Source organism: Gopherus evgoodei, chromosome 7, assembly GCF_007399415.2.
Source record: "Gopherus evgoodei ecotype Sinaloan lineage chromosome 7, rGopEvg1_v1.p, whole genome shotgun sequence".
In the NCBI taxonomy this organism is placed as follows: domain Eukaryota; kingdom Metazoa; phylum Chordata; order Testudines; family Testudinidae; genus Gopherus; species Gopherus evgoodei.
In genome coordinates this window covers 45,465,398-45,489,345 of record NC_044328.1, presented here as the reverse complement: position 1 = coordinate 45,489,345, position 23,948 = coordinate 45,465,398, and the positions used below count along the sequence as shown (strand labels likewise).

At 38.7% G+C, this 23,948-nt stretch overlaps 1 protein-coding gene across 5 annotated transcripts in view; it reads left to right on the top strand.

Annotated features, from left to right (window-relative positions):
* The window catches only part of TET1 (tet methylcytosine dioxygenase 1), a 135,889-nt gene that overhangs the window by 29,913 nt on the left and 82,028 nt on the right, over positions 1 to 23,948 (top strand). For all 5 annotated transcript variants that reach the window (XR_004001165.1, XM_030568422.1, XM_030568421.1 and 2 more), the window contains one exon: positions 19,680 to 22,224. Coding sequence is in view for 4 of the 5 variants with exons in the window: in XM_030568422.1 (XP_030424282.1) it covers positions 19,680 to 22,224 (2,545 nt within the window). In the remaining variant the exon portion in view is untranslated. The remainder of the gene's footprint in view (positions 1 to 19,679; positions 22,225 to 23,948) is intronic.

Here is a 23,948-nt window from a genome sequence, read left to right as displayed (position 1 = left end):
AGTAACATGTATTGAATTATAACACCAAGCTTTTATTTTAATGATTAATGGCAGATGTATGAGTCCAGCAAGTGACACTTAAAATTAAATAATAATCTTCTAGCATTTTAAGGAGTTTGCTTGCAATGTGATTTTGACTGTAATAGTAATGTAAACTTCCTTTAAAGGAGAATTAGTAGCTTTCTTTGTTCTAAGGAAGAATATGATAGTTTGTGTTTCTAATTTTTCTTAGTATGTCTACACTGCCCATGTTACAGCATGGCCGCAGCAGCGCTATGACATATGGGCAGTGTAGACAAGCTTTACTGCTGGGGGAAGCTCTCCCGGCAAATTAAAAAAAAAACCACCTCAAAAGAGGGGTGGTAGCTTTATCGCTGGGAGCGCGGCTCCCAGCAAAAAACGCTGTCTATACTGGCGCTTTTCCATGCTAAAACTTTTGTCTCTCAGGCATGTGTTTTTTCACATTCCTGAATGACAAAAGTTTTAGCACTAAAAGCGACGGTGTAGACATAGCCTTAGATATTAATGAAAGGTAGTTCTTGTAAATGTATGTTTGAGGAAAATATGGAGTAATCAATTACATATAACTCTCAGATACAAGTTGTTGGGACTGCTACTTTTCTTAATAACAGTACCCTATCTGATAGAAAATAAATTTCTCAAAATAGGAAAATATTTGCCTGCTGGAAATAGTTTGCATTGCTATAAGCATTAATTTCACATATGGTAATATTGTTAGACTACTGTAGATTTTGTTTACTTTGATGAATTTACTATTTTGTACCTTATTGCTACCATTTTGTTATCATATAGAGTAACTTCAAAATTTATTTTTCTGACACATTCTATTATTATTATTTTCATAATTGTACAGATGTGTGAATAAAAATCTAACAATCTGACTGTAAATTCTAGGAAACAAACACTCATTGAAGGCAAAAGTAATGTGTGTTTGTGGGAATAGCTGTTTAATACCAAAGAGAGAGTATTTACAATTTCACTTGCAAACATTACACAGTGTCTTCCTACGGAAGCAAATACCTTTTGCATTTTGTTTCTGGTACATAAATGGAAAACATATGCAAGAGGACCTATTACTTGTTGCGGTACCTGTTGTTGAAAATGTAAATGAGTGCCTCAAATAGAGGGGTCAGAGAGTGGCTTTTTTTTCATTTACCTATTTAATGGTATTTCTCACCCACTTTGTGCATAATGCACTCCGTTTCACAGGGAGGAAATGTTTACAATCACACTTTATTAAAATGAAAGCACAGATCAGAAGAAACAGACATTGATTATGGCATCAGATTATCAGAGAATTGCTATTATCAATTCAGATAGAAGTGGAGCAGTCAGGAACCCATGCACAGAACAACAGCTGATGAAGAAGTACAATCCATGGTCTTGTCACTAGGTTTTACAATGCCAAGGTTACCTTTTGAATGGCCGCAGAAGTTTTCTACATTGATGGAGATAATAAAGGAAGAGCCTATGAGAGGGATCCAGAATTCGTACAAGAATCAACAATACTATAAACACTGCTAAGTGAGTATTACAACTGGATGCATGTACTTTGTGATTTTGGGGTTGTTCACATGTTTGTTTATAAACTCTCTCTAAGTATACTCCACGTGTGCCAGAAAAAGGAGAACCAGTGACTGCTGAATTCTGTAAAATCAGTTCAGTCTAAGCTAAACAAAAAGCAAGCGATGATTAAATATTTGGTACTTTTGGTTTATTTGTATCTAAAATATAAACGTCACATTTCAATGAATGATGCAAATACATATTTTAACACACTTGTACAAAATGGCTCATTCCTTCCCCATGCATGCATGCATAAGTTCCTGCATGTCTACATACGACCAGTTTGGAAATATGAAGATGTCAAGTTTTCTATTAGCCTTGGTCACAGTGCAATTTTAGCTATGTTGCTTTAAGAAAACCCACATGATACACATTTCTGAGATATAAATGTTAACAGAAGACAAGAAAAGCAGCTGTTAATGAATGTGATCATGCTTTTAGTGATCTTGGATTGAACTAATCTTAAGCCATTTATTCCAATTTGTGATATATGATATGTTTTTAATGAAGAACGTCTGCCAGAATGCAGAGCTGGAAGTAATTCATTTTTATTACTTTTTTTAAGATATCAACAACTTGATGGATGGAGCCCCACTATAATGGAATCTTACAGAGGAGGAAGATAGAATGATGCTACATGTTGGATATAATACTATCCTGAAAATTACTATCTCACATTTTGTGTTTTTAAAGGGACACTCTCAACTTAAAATCTAGCCAGTTAAAAAATATTAGTGAAATTTTCTACTATACCTGCCTTTAAACCTCTTGGCCAGTTTTTGTGGTTTTAAAAAAAGGTAGTTTTGCTCTGTTTTTATCGTGTGAATGGCACACAAATAAAAGGGAAAGACAATTGAGTATGTAAGGTGAAGGAGCAAAACTGACAATATACAAAGTGTTTTAAAATGCACAAATTAAAGAAATGAGGAGGGGGAAACTCTTCCTCTAAGATCTTCCATTTATAGTAAACTAGTTGTTCGTAACAATAAAAGGTAACATTTTCATACAGTGTGTTATTTTTAAGTTGATGGTGTTCTATAATTTTATGGGTTAATTTTTCCCTCCCTTTATGGTTGTGCTACTCAGTTGAAGCCAGTGGGATTGTAGTGGTGTAACTCAGGCCCTGATCCTGCTAACAGTTATGCATGTGAGTAATTTTACATCCATGAACAGCCCAACTGAACCACAAACACAGATCCTTTCACCTGTGTAGTGTCCTGTTTACTTCAGTGTTATTTTGTAAGAATACAGAAGTCCACGATATTAGGTCATATTGCAGGGTTAGAGTTGCAAATATTGCATGATTTTAGAAGAATAAACATTCTGAAAGGTACTTGTAACATTTCATAGAAAATGTTGTCATGATTCTGAAATGGAGCTTGACTTTTATTATTAAATAAAAAGTAAGCCAATTTGCTGAAAGGAAATTTACAAGAAATACATGTCCAGGCATGGGGAAAGGTTAACGCTTAATTCACAATTAATGTATCATTAGAAATTCTTAATGAAATTACATTACAAAATAAAGTTAAACTTTTTAACTCAAATAACTATATTGTTGTCTGCACTCATTATTGAATGTTCAGTAAAAATGATTGATTCTCTTACTTAGCTTGTAAAATTTATGTATTAAGTTTCCCGAAACAGAATGTCATTTAAAATTTCTTTCCAAATTTCAAAAGTGAGGTGTAAATTTGTATATATCTTTAAATCCATAAACACAAGCTTATCCATTAAAAATAGATAAGCTTCTGAAAATTATTATTGGCATTTATTAATCTTTTAAACTAATATTATTGTATTGACTAAGAAGGCCACTTATTGCCTTCACTAGCTGACCTGGGATGCAGTCAAAGGCAGACCTCCCATTTACTTCAGTGGGACCAGATTTCATGTCTGGTGTTCGTTTTAATCCTTAAATATTGTATGGAGTTAGTGTATTCAGTGACAAAATATACCAAAGATTTGATCCTGCAGTTATTACTCAGACAAAGTCCATTACTTCATTAAGATTCTTGCCTGGGTCAAGGCTTCAGGATTTAAATCAATCACTTATGCAGGATATTTAACCCATACAGAGAGGCTTTTACTAAGTAAATTCTTTTTTCATAGAATCATAGGACTGGAAGGGACCTTGAGAGGTCATCTAGTCCAGGCACCTGCACTCATGGCAGGACTAAGTATTATCTAGACTCTCTCTGATAGGTGTTTGTCTAACCTGCTCTTAAAAATCTGCAATGTTGGAGATTCCACCACCTCCTTAGGCAATTTATTCTGGTGCTTAACCACCCTGACAGGAAGTTTTTCCTGATGTCCAACCTAAACCTCCCTTGCTTCAATTTAAGCTCATTGCTTCTTATCCTATCCTCAGAGGTTAAGAAGAACAAATTTTCTTCCTTCTCCTTGTAACAACCTTTTATGTACTTGAAAATTGTTATCATGTCTCCTCTCAGTCTTCTCTTTTCCAGACTAAACAAACCTAATTTTTTCATAGGTCATGTTTTCTAGATCTTTAATCATTTTTGTTCATGTCTGGACTTTCTCCAATGTATCCACATCTTTCCTGAAATGTGGGGCCCAGAACTGGACACAATATCCCAGTTGAGGCCTAATCAGCGCAGAGTAGAGCAGAAGAATTACTTCTCATGTCTTGTGAACAACATTCGTGGTAATACATCTCAAAATGATGTTTGCTTTTTTTTGCAACAGCGTTACACAGTTAACTCAATTTTCACTTGTGATCCACTATGGTCCCCTGCTCCCTTTCCACAGTATTCCTTCCAAGGCAGTCATTTCCCATTTTGTAATATACAAATCCATAGAAGTATCTCAGAGCAAAATACAATAAATATTCAAGTACTGTGTATGGTAAAGCTAAAGAAATTAAGTGGAATCACTTTTTATTATCTTTAACAGCCCAGGCTTAAAAGCTATTCACCCATCCTTGCCATCATGATTCAACATTTTTTGGGGAAAAAAAATTAAATGATAGAATTTTCAGTGCTAGTTCAGTGGTCAGTAGCCTGTGTCACATCATAAATAAATGAACAAATATACATATTGCTGTTTCATTTCTGGAGTCTGTCTTGTTATATTTAATCAACTGTCCAGTTAAACGCAGCCCAAAATTTAGTTTTTATAAAATAAAATTTTCAAAGAACCTTTGACTAAAAGAAAAGTTTCTATAAATCCAAAAAAGTTTATTTTTTATTCGAATAAGCATTGTCCTGCACTCTTGCAGCCTGAGCTTTACAGCATTGTTCTTGTGCATAAGAACATTAAGAGTGAAACTTGTTAAAAAGAAAAGTGAAAGTCCCAGCAGAGTGCAATAGAAAATGGAAACAGCATGAAGAGTGTGCTAGCTGCTTTAGAGATATAAAAGAATACACAGTCCATATTTCAAAGATCTTTCAATCTAAATAGACAAAATACAGATAAGAGATGTTGGGAAGTGCTGCAACACACAAGGTAGGTAATTGGTGACACACACCTTGTCAGTCCTGTGACTTTTTTTTCATCTAAAGTATCTATAGTCAAACTTTTAATGTATCTGTCACTGACTTGTTTGTTCGTTACTGAAACTGTAACAATGCCCTCATTTTAACCTTTTAAAAACAAGACTAGAGCATTGCTATAAACAGAAATTGTTCAGGCCTGGAAAAGGGTGTGTATTTGAGAGCTCTGTTTTTTAAAACAAGTTCTCTCAAGTCAGCAGATAAATATGCCTAATATGTATTGTCTGTGTCTGAAGTAGATTGGAGCCAAGTACATTATTGGAGTGCAACAAGTAATAAATAATAAAATTAGTGGCAGGACAGAAAAACAAAAAGTAATGTAACCAGATTCAAAAGTATTTGTATTAAGGAACTAGATGGCTCACTGTTTTGATAATAGAAGGTAGAATATGTTACTTCTAAGTCACCAGTTCAAATCTAAGCTGTACTGATAGTGAATGAAAATTGCTTCTACCTGCTGCCAGTTTGGTGTACTAGAACTATATAAAGTGAATTGTGGCTTCTGTCTCTAGTGAACACAGATCCACAGTATGCTGGCTATCCTACCTAATGACATGCTTTTTAGTATTCTCTGTACACAAGACAGTATTCATATGCTGTTGTGATGGACACTGTATAAATATGTAGACAGAGCAACTAGCTTGAATAGATGGATACAGAGACTGAACTTCTCTTTCCTCTAGAGGTAATCACTCCAAATTTGAGTTAAAGAATATTAGGAGGGTAATGTGAGGAAATGCACATTGCTGCTGATCATAGCACATTTCTTTTATGGATTAACAGAGCACTACATTTTCCGGTGTTATCAGCATCACTTTTATTTCACTACATTTCAGTTTAGAAAACAAATGCTAAAATATATTTTAAAAAAATTAGTAAGAAGAAAAGATACTAGGCTGAATTAGCATCTCTTAGAGTAGAAATACAATTCTGTGCTCAGCTTCTCTTTTATCCTTGTCTTGAGGTGTGTGTTGGTGACTGCTGGGGGAGGAGCACAGTCCTTTGCTATTTGAAATTGTATCCCGTCCTGAGGCTTCTCTAACTTGGCAGAGAAGTCACCTATCTACTTAGTGTAGCAATGGGTCTGATGGAAATAATTTTAAAGCTCAATGCACATTTTAAATTCATAATCAAATACAAGTTTTCTTCCTTACTGCAGTTGCCTTTGAGGGTGCAAATTTAGTCTTGAGAGCCAAAAATGGCTCCAAACTACAGCATAGATACCGCTGATACATACCATCATTTAGGAGCTGATCCTGTATACCTTATTCATGTGTGTAGTCTCATTGAAGTTATTAAGGAAGAAGGGTAGCAGGATCAGGCCCTTGAGGCCTGATTGTGAGAGGTCCTGAGCACACCAAACCCCCATTGTTTTCAATGTGAATTGTGGGTGCTCAGCACCTTTTGGGATCAGGCCTTTAGAGAGAGAATTAGGAACTATAGCTGAAGAAAAGAGATTGGTTCTCTTATTCTGTCTTTCTGAATCTGGATCATGCACAAGGAAATAGTTCCAAATTAGTGAAAGAAGCTGTGAAGAAAGATCTTTCTCTCTGTGGAGAGACAAGCTGGGAAAAGATGCTTGCTATTTGTGGAGCACAGATAAGGGTATAGATAAAATGGAGATGAGAGGAAAGAGGGGGAGGGAGGTAATAGCTACAGAGAATTTGTGCTGGATTTTTTTTAATGGACAGGAAGCTAGTGAAGATTTCTGGGGATCGGTTGATGTGTTCCTAATACAAGTATGGATGGGATGAAACTATATTTTGAGCAAACGTGGAGCTTAGGGGAGTTGAAGGCCGTAAAGAAAGAATTACTGGAATAAGAAGGGGAGGGATCAGTGAAAGTTTTGGCAGAGGGGCAGTCTAATGTCAGGTCTGGGAAATGTTCTGAAGGTGAGCTCAAGTGAATTTACTGACCCCAAAGACACAGGAAGCAAACTACTTTGATGACAAACCAAACATTTAGGACCTGACAGCAGGGATGAATATGAATTTTGTGTGGAAGGAGCAAGTAGAATCAATGTTATATCTGAATACTTACTGGTACCTTTTAAAAATATTCAGATCAATATTAATAAGAGGAGAGTCATTCTGAATGGTGTTTCCATTCCAAACAATAGGTGAAGTGACATTGCTTTAAAAGTTCTGTTCCACCAGATCTGTTGTCATTCCACTCATTCCTGGATAAATAACTGGTTTGCTAAGAGGAGGCAAAGGGTATTGGAAACTTGAAAGATAGAAAGAGTTTTGCTAATAGTGTGGTGTGAGGTTGCTTTTGACATTTCTGTTTTCATAGTATGGAAATAAAAAAATGTTACATTTGTAAATCAGGAATTAACCTTTTTCTCAGGTACTGGGTGATCTCATTTATTATCTTTAAAAGCAGCCAATACCAATGTTTTGTCCATTTTGGCCTTCTCCTGAGTCTAAATTTCTTTTATTTTCAACATTAGTCGTTACTGGAAATGCTCCATTTCAAAATCTAGTATTTCCTCCTAGTCTTCAAATCCGCCATGAGTTGCTTTCTTTACCTCTTTCTTTTTTACAGTCTGTTCTCAGCACCCATTAAGCAGAAAATACAGTGACCAAAGATTTAAGCAGGGGGCAGTGGTAAACTGAGAGATCATTTGCATGAACTCTTTGTCTCCCAACTGAAGTTACAATATTGACCTAAAGAGGTTGGGAGCCATGGGTTTCGTTTTTTAAATATGGTCCTACATTAGGGGACCGTTTTGCTGAATAGATTTGCCAGTATCCATAACCTTTTGGGTGTTGCATATCCTAAAATGCTTTGGATGTTTTTCTGGTAGACTGAGTCCCAGATGCAGGATAGAAGAACTTTAAAAAAGGCGAGATCTGGAATTGGAATATAGTTGGAGTATTTTATTTCTCTGTTTGAACTGGAAGGGGGAGGCAAAGAACTAATAGTGTGATTCCTTTCCTTGACTAGCACAGGTTTTGCTCCATAGATCACAGATGAGGTACTCACTCATGCCCGTCACCCCAATCGGGGTTTGGGCCGCTAACCACAGATCTCCAGAGTCCTCTATCCTGGGCCATTCGCTCTAGCTGGTTCCAGGTATAGCCCATTTTTTTGCTATCAGCCTGAAGGTCGCGTCGCCAGGTCTTCTCATCTCTGCTGCAACCTGCGCCGTCTTTCCTGACTCGTACATGGTCCTCACGTTCCATGTGCCTATGGTAATCCTCGTGGTTGCAAGAAGGGTAATCGGCTTAGTGGCTTCCTCACGGCTTTTACCACCCAACGTCATGCATCTTCGAGTTGAAGACTGTTCTTTTTCCAGGGTAAAAGTCTCTGTTGTCTCCATTGTTGGCGTTTCTGTAGCAGGTTGATTTTTTATGAGGTGGAGTTGCTAGCCCCACACCCAACCCTCCTCCTTTATCCTGACTTGGGACAGACAGATGGCCCCAAAGGACCTCTCTGGTGGAGTTTCAGATGAGGTACACAGAACTCAATTTTGAAAAAGTAAAATCAATTGTCCTTGCAGGTTTCAAGGGTAGAGTGAGCACATTTGTCAACAGTGTGGGGATGTACTGGTGTACTAGCTGATTATATTGAAACTAAGGCATTGCCTCCATTTCTGCATCCTCAGTTGCCTAACCGCTCCTCCATATCTAACTTGAGTTCTAGTCCCAGCTGTCACTGGTCTGAGACCTGGTGTGCTACTTTCTGGCTTCCTTGTGTGCCAGCTAGGGCATTTCAAATTATGATCTTGTGTTCCAGATCACACCCACAATTTGCGTTATTCCAACACGCGCAGAAGCAAACAGTGAGATGGGCAGAGGGCATACAGAGGCAGTTGCATCCCAAGTTCATCATGAATGTCAGGGGCTGCTGCAGGTCATTGCATGGGAAGGTGGGGTTGCAGTGAGTTGGAAGCTAGAGGTTGTAGGCCTCATTCTCCTCTTGTTAATAACTTTGCACTGATGTGTCCAATCACTCAAATAGTTTTCCCTTGCTTTACTCTGGTACAAGTGAGAGGCAAATCAGACATAGAAGCCGGTGTGGGTGTGTCTGCACAACACACTAAATCTGAGTCTGCATGATGCAGGCTTGCATATTCAGTGTTTCCAAGCCCACACTTGAGCATCCATACTTCAATGGAAACCTGGGCCCCACAACCATGCTGGTGCATCCATACTGCACTACGCAGATCCAAGTCAGAACTTGGGTGTATACCGCTATATCCCAGGATTCCCAGGACCTTCTCCTGCTGATGCTGCTCTAGGGTTTGGTTCATAGTGGGTTGTGGGAGAACTTGTGTGTCTGTCCCATGGGAGTTGGCCAGAAGTATTTTAGGTGATTTTAGCCTGTGAACACATCCAGCCGAGCCATTTTGTGTTTGCACACTACCAGCAGCTGGAACCATCATCACAGATCTCAATGTGGTGGAAGAACTTCTCCACCTTATGCTGTCACTCCTATTTCAAGCATCTGCAAGACACTGTGGGACATTTTGGTGACAATTTTTGAACCGCTGAAGGCACCTCGGGGGATATTGACATGCCAGCTGCGATGCTGATGCTGCTCATGACAGTTGTTGTAGTCACAGATTTCCCCCATGTAGACCAGTGCTTCTGGAACTAGGCTACAAGCACAGATTGGTGGGAGTACATCATCTTGAGGACCAGGGATGAACAACAGTGGATTCTAAACTTTTGCATTAAGGAGAACATGTTCCTGGAGGTTTGTTTAGTTGACCCTTACCCTCCAGTGTGAGCATCCACGTGAAGAAGGCCATGGCAGTCCAAAAGTGGGTTGCTATAGCTGCCTGGAAGCTGGCTACCCCAAACTGCTTCAGCTCTGTGGCTAACCACTTGGAGTTGGCAAATCAGCTTTGGGTGGTGGTGTGGCACCCCCTGAATTGTCCAAGGGCTGCATAGTCTTCAGGACACAATAACATGGAGGGGACTCAGGGCATGGGGCTAGAGCAAGAGCTAATGGTGCCAGTGGAGCCTGCACTCTGGTAGCCATAAGCACAAGTAATCGCTTGAACAGCTCCTTCTGCTACACTCTCAACCTGAGGTCATGCTCCATGAATCTGTCCACCAATCTCTCCTACCTCTTGCAGCCTCTCTCTCTCTCTCTTGCTGCCCTTCTTTCATCTTTATTCTTTTGATGCTCCATTTGGTCCTTTTGGAACTCTCTAGACAAAACTAATTGGCACATAATCTCCTCCATCAGCTCATCCCGGACTCTCTTTCTCCTCGCCCGCAATGGGTGGGTCTGCTCCCCCAGATTGCTGATGCTGTGTGTCTGCTCTGCGGATGTGAAAGGGCCTTGAAAGAAAAGAGAGACACCATGTTATTGTCTGACCATGATAAAAAATTACATTTTCCACTCTGTTAAAGAGGCCGCTTTAATACAAGTTTTAAGGATGATACATTTTATCAATGAGCTTTATTTTATTCACACAAAAACCACTGGCCACTTCACACGTCAGTTGGAGTAGCAAAGAAAGTCATCACACATCATAAGATACACATGGAAAATTAAATTTAAATTATTTGTACGTCCCCTTCATTTTTTCCAGGGGTGGAGAGGAATTATGAATAGCTATGGTTTTTCAGTCCTTTTAGGCAGGACTGACTGATAGTCAGGAGGCTGCCGATGGAAGCATGAACTTCTGTTTCAGGTCAGTGTAGGACAGCTATCCATGTATGAGAAGGAGATATCTGGGCATCTAGTGGCTGACCAGCACATCTCATAATGGAGGGGGCTTGTGAGTTAGAGGTAGCCCTAGTACATGTGGATTATCCTGGATCATAATCAACTATCTGGAGTTCTTACACTATGAGAAGTTCACTTTCATCACTAGTCAGCAATGGTGAAACTTCTTGGTAAATTCAACAAGGTGCTGATTTAACATGGAGATGCAGGAGAATCTCTTTACAAGTACTATGTGTCTGTACAGAAACAGACTGCCTCCCTCTGCTGTAATTTGGACTCTAATATTAAAGCAAGCAATGGATGAAATACACGCTCTGATTGTATTTCTAATTGAGCTGGCCACATGGAAATTAAGGTTGAAATGCTGAGCAGGAGCATTTGAACTGGGAGGTTGCTTGTTCTTGGGAAGCGAGTGGGAAGTGTTGGGATTGAAGGATTGGGAAGCGCAGCCCAGGGGATTGTGGGATAGTGTTGGCAGACTCTACAGACCCGAGCCTAGCAACGTAGACTTGTTTTGCATCCATATTGCAAGATGCCTGGGTATTGTCCTAGATCACAGCAAGACTTGGGCTCTGACCCACCCTTCCAGCAAGGTCTGCAGACCCGAGTCCAAAGCAGTTCCTGACTTGAGTCTTTTCTGTGGGTGGAAGGGAGCTTGGGCTTAAACCTGAATCAGAGCCTGATCTTACTGTGCTACGTAGACATACTCTGAATGTGTGAACCTCTTGCCGACCCTTTCTTACTCTATTTCTGTGAGGGAGGGAGAAAACAGGAGCAGACTGTTGTTTTCCAAATCTCCTATTTGTTTAAGACTCAAGCTTCTTTGAGAATTCTTTCCAGGTGGGGGTAAGGGTACTAAGTACTGCAAATGTAAACTCTGTCAGCTAGAGCAAACTTTCCAGTTGGAGCTGTAGAGTCCATTGTGAGTAGGTGGAAGAGGAGCTCTGAGCTCTTATCTTTCGTTCTACTTAAAAAAAAAAAAAAGGCGTAAAGAGAAGTGATTTGAGGAGGACAGTTGTTCTATTTATTTACTTTGGTTGAATGTACCTTCTTTTATATATTTGAATAGGCAATGGTGGATACTTCTGAAATCCTGGAGGAAGGGAAGGTCGTGAGTGAGGGCATCCCCTTTTGTCCCCTCAGTGAAAAACACCATCATCCCAATCCCTTCAGCAACTTATCTCATCTATGTATCATCAATCTGATCATCATCATCTGCTTCCAAAGGCACCCTCCACTCCCAGGACAAGTCTTCCCCCACACTCACAAACTGACCTTTGCCTCTGCTAAAACACTTCCACAACTCCTCCTCTGAGTGGTATTCAGAAATATTCCCAAATGATTAGGGTAAGGAGATATAGAACTTCAGTAATTTTTAGAAATACTCTTTTATTTTAATATTGTCTAAAGTTGGAAGGGGCGTCACCAGCTTATTCTTTTGATGCTGCGCCAGTACAACCTATCCTCGTCTTGATGGGCAAAACATTTTGCGTCTGGATTTTTTTAATGTATTATCATAGGACGCAATTCAGTATATTAGCAAAGAAGTGCATAGATAAACCAGTGTACACAGCAGCAAGTATGCAGTTTACTACAAGATATAAAAGTTTCAGATATTGCCGTAGTGCAATATAATTACTTAAAACTGCCAGGGAGGTCCATGTTGAGACACAGAGCATCAGCTAGTAGGTGGGCCCATGAATCAACTGTTGTTCTATATTTAATTGCAGTCTGCCAGCAAATCCTGTACAAGCCTCCATCATTGGCAGCAATGTGCAGCACACTGTCAGCATAGAGAGTTATCCCTCCGATACCACCAGCTCTGTGCCAATCTGAACGGACTTGCAGGGAAAACTGTGTTCTCAAATAGTGTGGCAGTAGGTACAGCTAGAATACTGGATGAAGAGAAGTCTTGGCACAACTGTTCAGTTCCCACACACACATCAGTTCCCTGTGTATGGACACAATGTGCAAGGGAACAATTGCACTCTCATTCATTGCTGTCGTTCACGGGGGCTAAGAGATATTCCTATGAATATCAGACTGGTGCCTGCATTGCAGCTTCATTGTGCAACACCTGGGCAGAACCCCATGCATCCAGTGAAGGGCAAGGATCTTATAATTTCTTGTTATATAATTCCTCTGGAGTGGTTGATCCCATTAACCGCTCTTGCTGGGATTTGGGTCTGTGTGTTATCTTGTATTCCAGGTCATAGAAGTAATTGTTCTGGGCTACATCTGCTTATCACAGTACCTCGTGCTACTGTATGTAGGGAACAAAAGGGTTGAAACCAGGATACCAAGGACCATCATCTTTTACTTTATATCAACCAAGAGCATTTGGTTCTGCATAGAGTTTGGAGATGGCTCTGGACTCCTGTGGTGAATGTTGGTCCATTCTTTGTCACAATATGTAAGCAGAATAAGTGAGGAGTTGTACTAATGGGAAGATGCACAGGCATTTTCTCCTGCATATTTCTGTACTAAAATGAGCTTATTAGCTGAAAAACAGTATTTAACACTATGTAACTGTGAACTAATCTCTGCACTGGTATGAGAAAATTCTTCCTTTAGGGTGTCAGGCACTCATTATTTTTGTTATATAGCTTGTTTAGTGTCAAGAAAAAGGTATAGTCTCTGTCCAAGCTGTCTTGGTATGTTCAGAACACGGTCACTCTTGTTTTAAGAAAAAAGTCACCATTAAATTCTGACCCTTATCAGAAACTTTGTTTCCGATTGGCTTTTCATCCATGCAAGGAGCATTAGCAGATGCCTCTGAAGGAGTGGATTAGATTTAATATCTGATACAAGTTAAATGTTCAAGCAATTCTCACAACAGATTCAGCTCCCCCCAGTTTCCTCCTTTACACCCCACACTGTATAGTTTTAGACTGAATATGATTTCTTAGCACTTCACATTTTCCAGACAGAGCAGTATTCACCTTAATGAGGGGAAGGTGAAACAGCTTTTAAGGACTCCACTTCATTCTTTAGTCCCTCATTGAAATTACTCACAGTTTTGATAATTTTTTTAATCAGATGAGTCTCGTGCTTGAAATCCTGGCTTTTGGAGGCACCATTACTTGCAAGTTTTGCTCCATGGCTGTGCAGCTTTCAAGTTTTACAACATAGCTCTCAAGATATATTACATTCAGGTTGTTCAGTTATAGCAGAGGCTTTTCTTGGGCTGTACTTGGTCTGCCAGACCTAGACCCAAGAAAATAAAGTGAAATCTGCTCTGCTAAGTCCTCTGTGAATATTTCTTTTTATAGTGGGACATAGCAAGCTGTGGAACTTGTTTCTAGGGGATGTTGTGAAGACCAAAACTATAACTGGATTAAAAAAAGAACTAGATTAGTTCATGGAGGATAGGTCCATCAATGGCTATTAGTAATGTGGTCACCGATGCAACCGCATACTCTGGATGTCCCTAAGCCTCTGACTGCCAGATGCTGGGACTGGATGACGGGGTGGATGAGTCACTTGATAATGCCCTGTTCTGTTCATTCCCTTTGAAACATCTGGCACTGGCCACTGTCGGATACTGCGCTAGATGGACTATTGTTCTGACCCAGTATGACAGTTCTTATGTTCATATAGCAAGCAAAGAAAAAACAACCTTAATTATTAAACAAGAAATTCTGATCACAAGGACACAAATCTGTTGTATTTTGTGACTCTGTGTTAATATCTTTGCACAAGTAAAAGAGAAAAAAAAATCTAATGGTCAAATGGTACAGAATATGTTCCAATAAAAATTATCAAATGTCATGATAATTCCAGTTCTTATATGGAAAAATGAGATGTAGACCAAACCATGCCAATGACATGATTCATCACGATGTTTTTTCTGCTCAGTGCATATGGATAACTTCCAAAAATATTAGTGGAAATTATGGAGTACAGGAAATATTTTGATTTTTAGAATAAAGCCCTTTATTAATGAGGTGACTGAGGCTTTGCACAGGCACAGCAGTGCACCTGCGCACACTTTAGTCACTTGCAGGATTGGGGCCTATGTGACTCTCCAGATGATTTTCAAGCCCAGCAATAATACTAGGTTTGCTAAAATTATTTTATTAAAGAACAAAATGATTGAGTATATTGCAACAAAAGAATTAAAGGTCTGCTCTGAAAAATCATGTAGTTCACATGCTGTGAAGGCAGGGGGCTGGACTCAGTGACCTTTTGGGGTCTCTTCCAGTTCTATGAGAACGGTATATCTCTATCTATTTTGTGGGAGGGATAGCTCAGTGGTTTGTGCATTGGCCTGCTAAACCTAGGGATGTGAGTTCAATCCTTGAGGGGGCCATTTAGGGAACTGGGGTAAAAATCTGTCTGAGGATTGGTTCTGCTTTAACCAGGGGGTTGGACTAGATGACCTCCTGAAGTCCCTTCCAACCCCAGTATTCTATGTCAATGGCCCTTGTGTGTTGAAGGTGCCAGCTGGTAGGTAAACCAATCTCTGGGAATAAAAGCAAATTGGTACATTGTCCTGTTCTTTTTTCTATGCAACTCTCTGATTCTTCAGAATATGCCTCTCAATCTGGCAATGCCCAAAATGCAAGTGAGTGACAATGATCCAGAATGCAAGGAATATAAATTTATTCATACTGGAATCTTAAATAATTGTGGGGATTCATTCCTTTAACATAAAGAACTCTTCCTTTTACCTCAGTTTCGTAATTATTTGTTTCTAAAGGCAAAAGTGAGAGGGACACCAATTTTGTGTAGAACATGGGCAACTTTGGAACTGATCTGAGGGATGTGCTCAAAATGACCAGCAACTGAGGGATATAATTCAGAATCCCTTTGTCTCCTGTCATAGAGAGACAATGGCTCTGGCATGGGATAAGGCATTAAAGAGTAGGGATAGTTTTTCTGTTGACTTCAGGGGGACCACGGTTTCACCCCAGCCCTCCTATTCAGCATGCCCAGTTACATGGACTAAGGTAATTGCCTCAGTGTAAGGGCTACCGCTTTCTCTGAGCCTGATTTGCTCTGCTTCACACAGGCCCTTGTTCAATTGTGAACCATCTTTTTCAGTTTAATTATTGAATAGACATTATTAACTTGTTAGACATTCTGTATCAACTGGCATAATATAGTTTATAGTGCCTTTTTGCCTTCGATAACAAGGATCTTGGTACCTATGACAAACTTTCTGTTGAACAGAAAGTACAGTTTCACCTTTGAGTTCACCTTCTTATAAAATGAAATTAAATTAAAAAAAGTCTTAGTTTAAATGCAGCTTCTGGTTCAGATAGATGGTTCAGAGAGGGGCAGCTTACAAGAACATAAGTAAATATCTCAGTTTAATGAAATTTGTTAAATAAGGTCTCATATTTTCATAACCTGGTTTCCCTAGATTTTGATTTACTACATAGTTGCTGAATAATCTGTTTTCACAACCATGACCCAACAGGTCTCGTGAGGCCTCTGATAAAATCGATGGTGTTATCTATGTGTACTTTAGGGTCCCCGCTTTCTTATCTTATTTTGTTTATCAAAGAGAAAACTGTTTTAAAGTGAACACCAAGCTCCATCTGGTGTCTGAGCTGTAAATTTAGTTTTGAATGGTGGATTTCTGGAAGCATTGCCTACTGGGGTGGTTTGATGTAAATCAAAATGATTTAAATGACTGAAAGGAAACCTTGATTTAAATAATGGATATTAATCCTCTTTTGCATTTGTACTTTTTTAGTTATTTTCCTAAAGAAAAGTTCATTCTTATTGTTTGATATAACCATTAAAATATGTTGATCTGTAATTAAATATAGGCTTGGCTTTAAACTAAATTTGGTGTTTCTTTTTGCTAACCAGGAGATATACTATATGCACATGTAGTTAAGAAATCATATTGCTTAATATAATTATTCAAGAGTCTTAAATTTTACTTTTTTCATGTTATGAAATAGAGAATGACCCCTATTTTTCTTACTGGACAATCATTTTTTTATTCAGGATTTTGTGTCACTCTGCAATTGGATAGACAGTAGAATTCAATAAACATGCACAAAAACAGCATTTTAAAATAGTTTATATGATTTAAATAAAACTACCTTAAATATGATAGATACGTAAGAAAAAAGCATATTAAAACATGTTTTGCATTTAAAACTAATTGATTTATTAAGCAGATAAAATATTAATTGTATGTAGTGAATTGACAGTTTGTTTCTGGTCATGATTGGCCAGACTTTCAAAAGTATTTAGATGCTGACAGGTGCCTAGTGAGATTTTCTGAAGTGCCAAAGCAGGTTAGGTGTGTAACAGCTATTGAGATCAATGGGAGCTAGTTAGGTGCTTAACCTACTTACGTGTTTTCAGAATCTGGCTAGGAATTGCTTCTTTAGATGCCTAAATATCTTTGAAAATCTTGTCCTTTATATTTTTAAAATTAGTAGATCTGATTCTCTGCCATTGGTTTTTTATTTATAGATCGGAAAACAAAAACAAGCTTTCCTGCTTTTTCAATTCCCAGATTGAACAATTCAATTCCACATTGAATAAAATGAAGAAAATATTGTCTCTGCATCTGTTTGCTAAACTCACACCAAAAGTAATTAATACAAAAGCTTTTCTGTACAGAAACAGGAAGCGTTTCTGAATATTGTAAAGACTGAAAATAATACAGATACATAATTAATGCAGTACCTGAAATTATGACATATTTATAACGTGAGTTGACCCCAAAGTTAAAAATATTTTTCTCCTGAGTCTCTATATAACTAAAAATGCAACATTCTTTAACTTATTAAAATTTGAGGAGAGCATATTGATGTAGGTTTTTAAAAAAAAAAAAGTTAAATGATTTTAATGGATTGTAGAAAGTTTAGGCCTTAACATAGATTGTCATAATTTCAAGTTTAATTTTAAATGGGTTTATTTTTAAAAATAAAAATGTATTTCATTTCAATAAAAAAATCAATTAAAATTAATAATCAATTTCTTAATTAAAAAAGAAACCAAAACATCAATTTTTATTCACCCCAGATGGCCTGCTTTAATGTTTTCTTAAACTACATAGATCCTTCCTTCATAAAGTAATAGCTTGTATGATGCACATTATTAGCATTCTTCCCAATATGAAATGTTCCAACTCCGTCTAGTCACCTGACGTGATTCTGGTAATATATGTGTAGTCCCAGTGAAGATGAAGAACACATTTCACTTAAAAAATTATTAGAATATTGAAGTTAAAATGGAAAAATACAAATATTTGCTCAGTTTCATCAGAGAATGTTCAGTGGTCAGAAAGTGCTCTGCTGAGATACAATGCAAACATTCACTTGAGTCATGTATATGTGCCAGTTTTCCACTTGTCAGCAGGCGATCCCCATCAATTTGCTACACAAAAGGAACTTCACAGTGCTCTGTTCCATTAAATATGGTAAAATTCACCCCTGTGCAGAGGGCCTTCACAAGGCCTTATACAGTTAAGTCTTGCCTAAACTCTGTGCTAAGGCTTAAAAAGAACTTAAGTGGTGTGTAGAGTTTGACACAAGCCTTCAGGGATTTGCATGTGCTCAGATCCCCACCCATCTCCCTTGTTTTGAAAATGTTATTAATGTAGACTTTTTATAATGTCCTCAGGCAGACCTCAAAGTTGGAGCAGTATTTAGCTGAATGCTGCGAGTTCAGACCTCCCTCTTTCCATTCAAATCCTGCTGTCAGTTGCAACACTGAGAGCTTGGGGTAGAATCTGTCCATTGTTTCAAGCTCTCTGAAGTTTCAGGAAGACGGTTGTGTATTGTGACATGTTTGTGTCACATCTGGAAGGTTTATTCACAGTGATTAGGACTAGAAACTTTTTATTTTAAATCAAAGTCTAAAATTTGGAAGACTTTGATTAAACTGGTGCAGTGAAGGAGTACCCTCCTAATACTCTTCCTAGAATCACTATGGTGTATATACAACAGCCTTGATGGTGCATTGTGCAGGAGGCACTGATACTTAATGAAGCATTTAATTGGGTAAAATACAGTTAATCTAAAATCACCACACAAGTTTTATTTACTGTTTAAATCTCTCATAGAGTGTCTCTACATGGGAAAGGTCTAAAGTATAATTTAAGGTGTGAATTTAAACATACAGTTATACCAGTTTAACTCTCCATGTGGACACTTAATCAGGAATAAGAGTGACTTTTGGGGGAGTTAGCTTATGTTGCTTTAGAAGAGGTTTAAGCTAGCCCCCCCTCCCAAAGTTACTCTTATAATAAAATAAGAGTGTCCACATGCGGAGTTACACAAGTATAACTATACTGGCTTAATTATACTGGTATAATTATATAGATATAACTGGTAAAACTTTTTCATGTAGACAAGCTCTTAGAACAGGGTTAATCAGTTATTTTTGGTCAAGGTCAAATTTTCTTGGGCAAGGTATAGTCAAGGTTCAGACTCCAGAGAAAATAATATTATTAATTATTAGTATTTTATTATGTAAATAAAAAGATTTTGGGGTCTGTTCAAAGTGTCTGGCAGTCCGATTTGGCCAGTAGTCCGCCTAGTGACTACCCCTGTCTTAGACTTTAATCCTTTAGTGAGCTCCAGAGGGGCATAAGGTGTCTGCTTGTACAAAGCTCATTTCAGGACTGAGGCTTGAAGACCTGACTCTTGTTATACTAAAGCCCATTACATTTGCACTTATTGCTAGAGTGGTGTAAGGGGTCCTTAGTATAAGTGAGAATCAAGTCCTTAGTTTTCAGATATTCTTTTATGGATTGCTTGTGTTACTGGCTTGTTCTGGAACTGCTCTGTTTGCTAATGCTCAATCATGGCATTCCTTACATCAACCATGAAAGGGTTTAATTAGCGTAGGGTCACTGCTTCTTACCTTACAGTTTAAACAGCTGATACAACTATTTTTTGTATTGTTTTTTAGGCAGATTTAGAAAACAAACCAGTAAATGGCCTCAGACCAGAACTCATGGAATGCAGTATATGCGGTCATGGTGAAAAATACAGGGTGAAAACAAATCAAACAGTATCATTTGAAAATGTACAGTCTAATGAAAAAGAAAGCATGACAGGCTTAGAAGCAGAGAAGTGGACAGATAATGAAAAACCATCATTTAGCATCTGTGTCAATGGAGATATCCATGGAACTGTGACAGATAATGAACACCTTCAAAATTTTGAAGAAAGAGCAGTCTCTCCTAGTGAGTTACTTGAGCCAAAAAAGTTGTTTGTACAAACCATTAGAAATGGCATTAAAAACATACATTATCCACCATCAGAATCAGATGTATCGCAGACAAAAGTAATTGTAGAAGAAAGGGCAGATTTGACAAACAACTGCAGAGAAAACAACTCTCCTTCACATCAAACAAATACTGCTAATCTGAATAATGTTGTAAGCACTTTAACAACGGGTGTTTGCTGTGCTCATCCAGAAAAACAAGGAAATGTTTTCTTGAGGCAGAAGTCAAACTGTATCTGCAAGACCTTTCAAGGATCTGACAATTCAGTTTTGCAAACTGATTCTATTGTGAACACACAGGAAAGATCATGTTACACACCTGTGCCTGAAAAGGAAGTCCATGTTGAAAAAGATGCTGTTAAAATACCAAACAAAGAGACACAACTTGAAAACTCCTCACTTCAGCCAACTTTTTTGTCCCTGATTAAAAACAGAAATTTAACCATAGAGCAGGTTGTAGCTATTGAAGCATTAACAAAATTATCAGAAGCCCCATTAGAAGCATCTGCACCAGATAAAAGAAAAAATATTGAACATGCAGAACAAACAACGTCCCATTTACTCCATAATTACAAAAGGGACATTTCCTGCTCTTTGACTTCTTCTACATTAAAAGAAATCAAAGAGACTTACTTACAGAATGAACAACATCTCTTTAGTCGCTATGCTCGTTCACAGAAGCAGCCCCTTAATAAGGCAGTATTGTACAACGGTCAAAATACTGTTTCTGAACCCTATGATAAATCTGTTAATACTACCGGTGGATCATATAGATCACATGTATCCCCCAGAGATACCAAATCTTTATCTGTTTCAGTACCTAGTGCAAAGTCATGTTCAGGTCATACTACCAAGAAAAACTCTCTATATGATAAAGTTACCATTGCTACGTGTTTTAATAATTCATGTAATGTCCATCAAACAAGTAGCAAATTGAGCCAGTTTGAGAAAAACAAAGCTTATAATGATCTGAACTTGAAAAGTAATTTTGCAATGAAGGAAGGAGGAATTCACAGCCAGGATGAAGAAGATGTAGCTACACAGTTAACTCAACTTGCAGCAATAATTGAATCAAATCAGACAAGTCCAGAACAGAAGAATGATGTAAAGACATCACTTCTCAGTCTAATATCACATGAGATTCAGCCAAAACATAACCAGGACCAGTGCCTACTGAAGAAAAAACAATCTGTGTTTATAAGGCACAATTATAGCTCATTGTTAGTAAAGCAAAAACAGCCAACACATAAAAAAGGAAAAACTGTACCATGGAAACAAAGACACAAAAAGAAGCCTCAAGTACCGGACTATCAAGAAAATAATCAAAAACAGCAAGAGCAGTTGGCATACCAGCATAATGAATTGCAGGACGTTTGGATATCATCAAAACCACTTGGTCGTACCATGCCACAGGATTTGAAAATAGCTGCATCAAAAAAAAAATCTCCCAGAACCAAAGTACAGAAGGAACTGAATCAAAGTACTTTATCAACTCAACAAAAAACTAGATTATTTCTTCCACAAACTCAGATAAAAATCCATAGACATCTACCTGAGGTACCATGGGAGAAAACAAAAAACAGGCTGTTTGGCTGTGAAGTAGTAACTGAGCACATTAAAACTGTAGGCTCCAGTGACACATTAGGTATTGATCCACTGAAAAGTGACATTGTTGTTACCTCTTCACAGTACAATGGCCTGCTCTCCAGTAATCCTATGGTTGCTTCACAACTTAAAACAGAATCATATTCAAACAGACCAAGTGAAAATGTACAGATGTTTACAGAAAAATATAATAATTCTCAGGTACAGCAAACAATGAATGTCATTCAGACATATCCCTTGCCTCAAACACTTAATCAGTCTAACCAGAGAGCTCATGAAATATCTGATGAAGGCCAAGCAAATTTTCAGCAGAAAGCTGCAGATCAACAATTGGATCAGAAGTTGCAAACACTCCCAGTTACCTGTTGTGAGACCCATTTACCACACACAATAGAAACTCTCAGGAATATAGATTGTGCAGGTGAAATTACAGTTCTGACATCAACAAGCTTGGGTACTGAAAACCCCCGGAGTATAGGTGACTTGGGATGTTCTCCGGCAAAGAATACACTCAGCAGTTTTCTTGAATCTCCTATGAAGTTCCTAGACACTCCTACAAAAAATCTGATCGATACACCTACCAAAAAAGGACAGTCTGAATTTCCAATCTGTGACTGTGTTGGTAAGTGCCTATTAGGTAATTATTGCATGCACCTTTCAAATAATATATATTCACATCACTCCTCTTAATAGAAGAAAGCACCCTTTTACTATTTTTATGTGCAGACCTCTGTCTCCATGAGGGTCATTGTTTGCTGCAACCTTGCCAATTAGACATCAAGGGGAGGGAGGAAGGTCCTTTTCCCTCCACCCCATCTTATGTGGGTAACTTCAGTGAGGTGGTTTTATGGGCTTTCTCTGCCTTGCAGTTGGTAAGTTTTAAGTCACCAGATCAGTGATTGGCCTGTGTGGGGAGGGAGAGACATTCATTCGTCCCTCCAGCTAAGGGCCATCTTCCCACCTTTGACTTTGTGACCACTGGCTTGGTGCATGGGAATGGGCTCCAGTTCATCAATCATTGTTTTCAAGGTTAGGAAGGAATTTCCACATGACAGATTGGCCAAGCCACAGGGAATTTTTTGCCTTCTTCTAAATACTGCACAGGGCTGACAAGGCAGGGGAGAACATTCATACCTAGAATTTGAGATAGGGCACAGATATGGGTGGTCGTGATGCCTTAATTGGTGGTCCTTACAACTGGTTTGTCACAACTGTGGTGCGAGTCCTTGCAGAAGGATTATGAATGTCTGTTATCCCAGAGTCTGAGGGCTTGTCTACATTACAGGGGGGATAGATCTAAGTTACACAACTTCAGCTATGTGAATAATGTAGCTGAAGTCTACATACCTGGATCTACTTACCATGGTGTCTTCACTGCAGTGTGTCAATGGGAGACGCTCTCCCGTCAATTCCCCTTGTGCTTCTCGTTGAGGTGGAGTACCGGAGTCGATGCTAGAGTGACAGGCAGTCGATGTATCGTGTCTATACTAGACACAATAAATCAACGCTCGCTGGATCGATCGCTGCCCATCGATCTTTCTGGTAGTGTAGACAATCCCTTAGCTAGGGTGTGGGAGATGAGGCTAATGGCATAACAGTTTGTACCCATGGTGTGAGACCTTGATGCCTTGCATAGACACAGGGCATCTTCACAGGGTGAAGCTGACGATTTAAGGGTATATCTACACGCAATGTTGACACTCTAGCTCTACGAATGTGGTGCAATGTAGGGAAACTCTACTGCCCACCCTGTTTCTTAACTGGCAGTGCTGTTGGTGGGACTCAGGCGCCCATAAGGAGCCCACAAATACATAAACTGCATAATTAACTCATTTGGTGGCAGTCTCAATAGAACCAGTGACTGCAGTTTGAGAAGGCTTTATATTGAACTACCATCTAATCTGAGAATTGGACTCTCCACCCTGTAGGCTGTCACATTGGCAGGACAATGTTCTGAGGATAATTAGGACATCAGTCTCTCGGGTTGTCAAACTATTAAAATGAAACTTTGTAATTTCTTAATTTTTAAAATGGAATGTTCAATGAAAGTGTTTTGCTTTGGTTTGTGTTTTATTTATTTTTGTCTGTTTGTTTTGAAATTTCACATAAAATGTAGGTTTCAGAGGAAAAACACACACAAACCCCAGCCTGTCTGCTGCCAGCTGCAAAACAGTGAAGAACATCTCCAAGGCTTGGGGTGCAGTGTGCTCCAGCAGCCCTCCCCTGGGGGATAACTTATCCTTGTCCCCTCACATACCTACCCCACGATGCAGGATAAGAGATCCCCAGGAGACTGGAGGGAAGTTTTGGGGCTGGCTCCCACTCACTGCCCTCATAGTGCCTGCT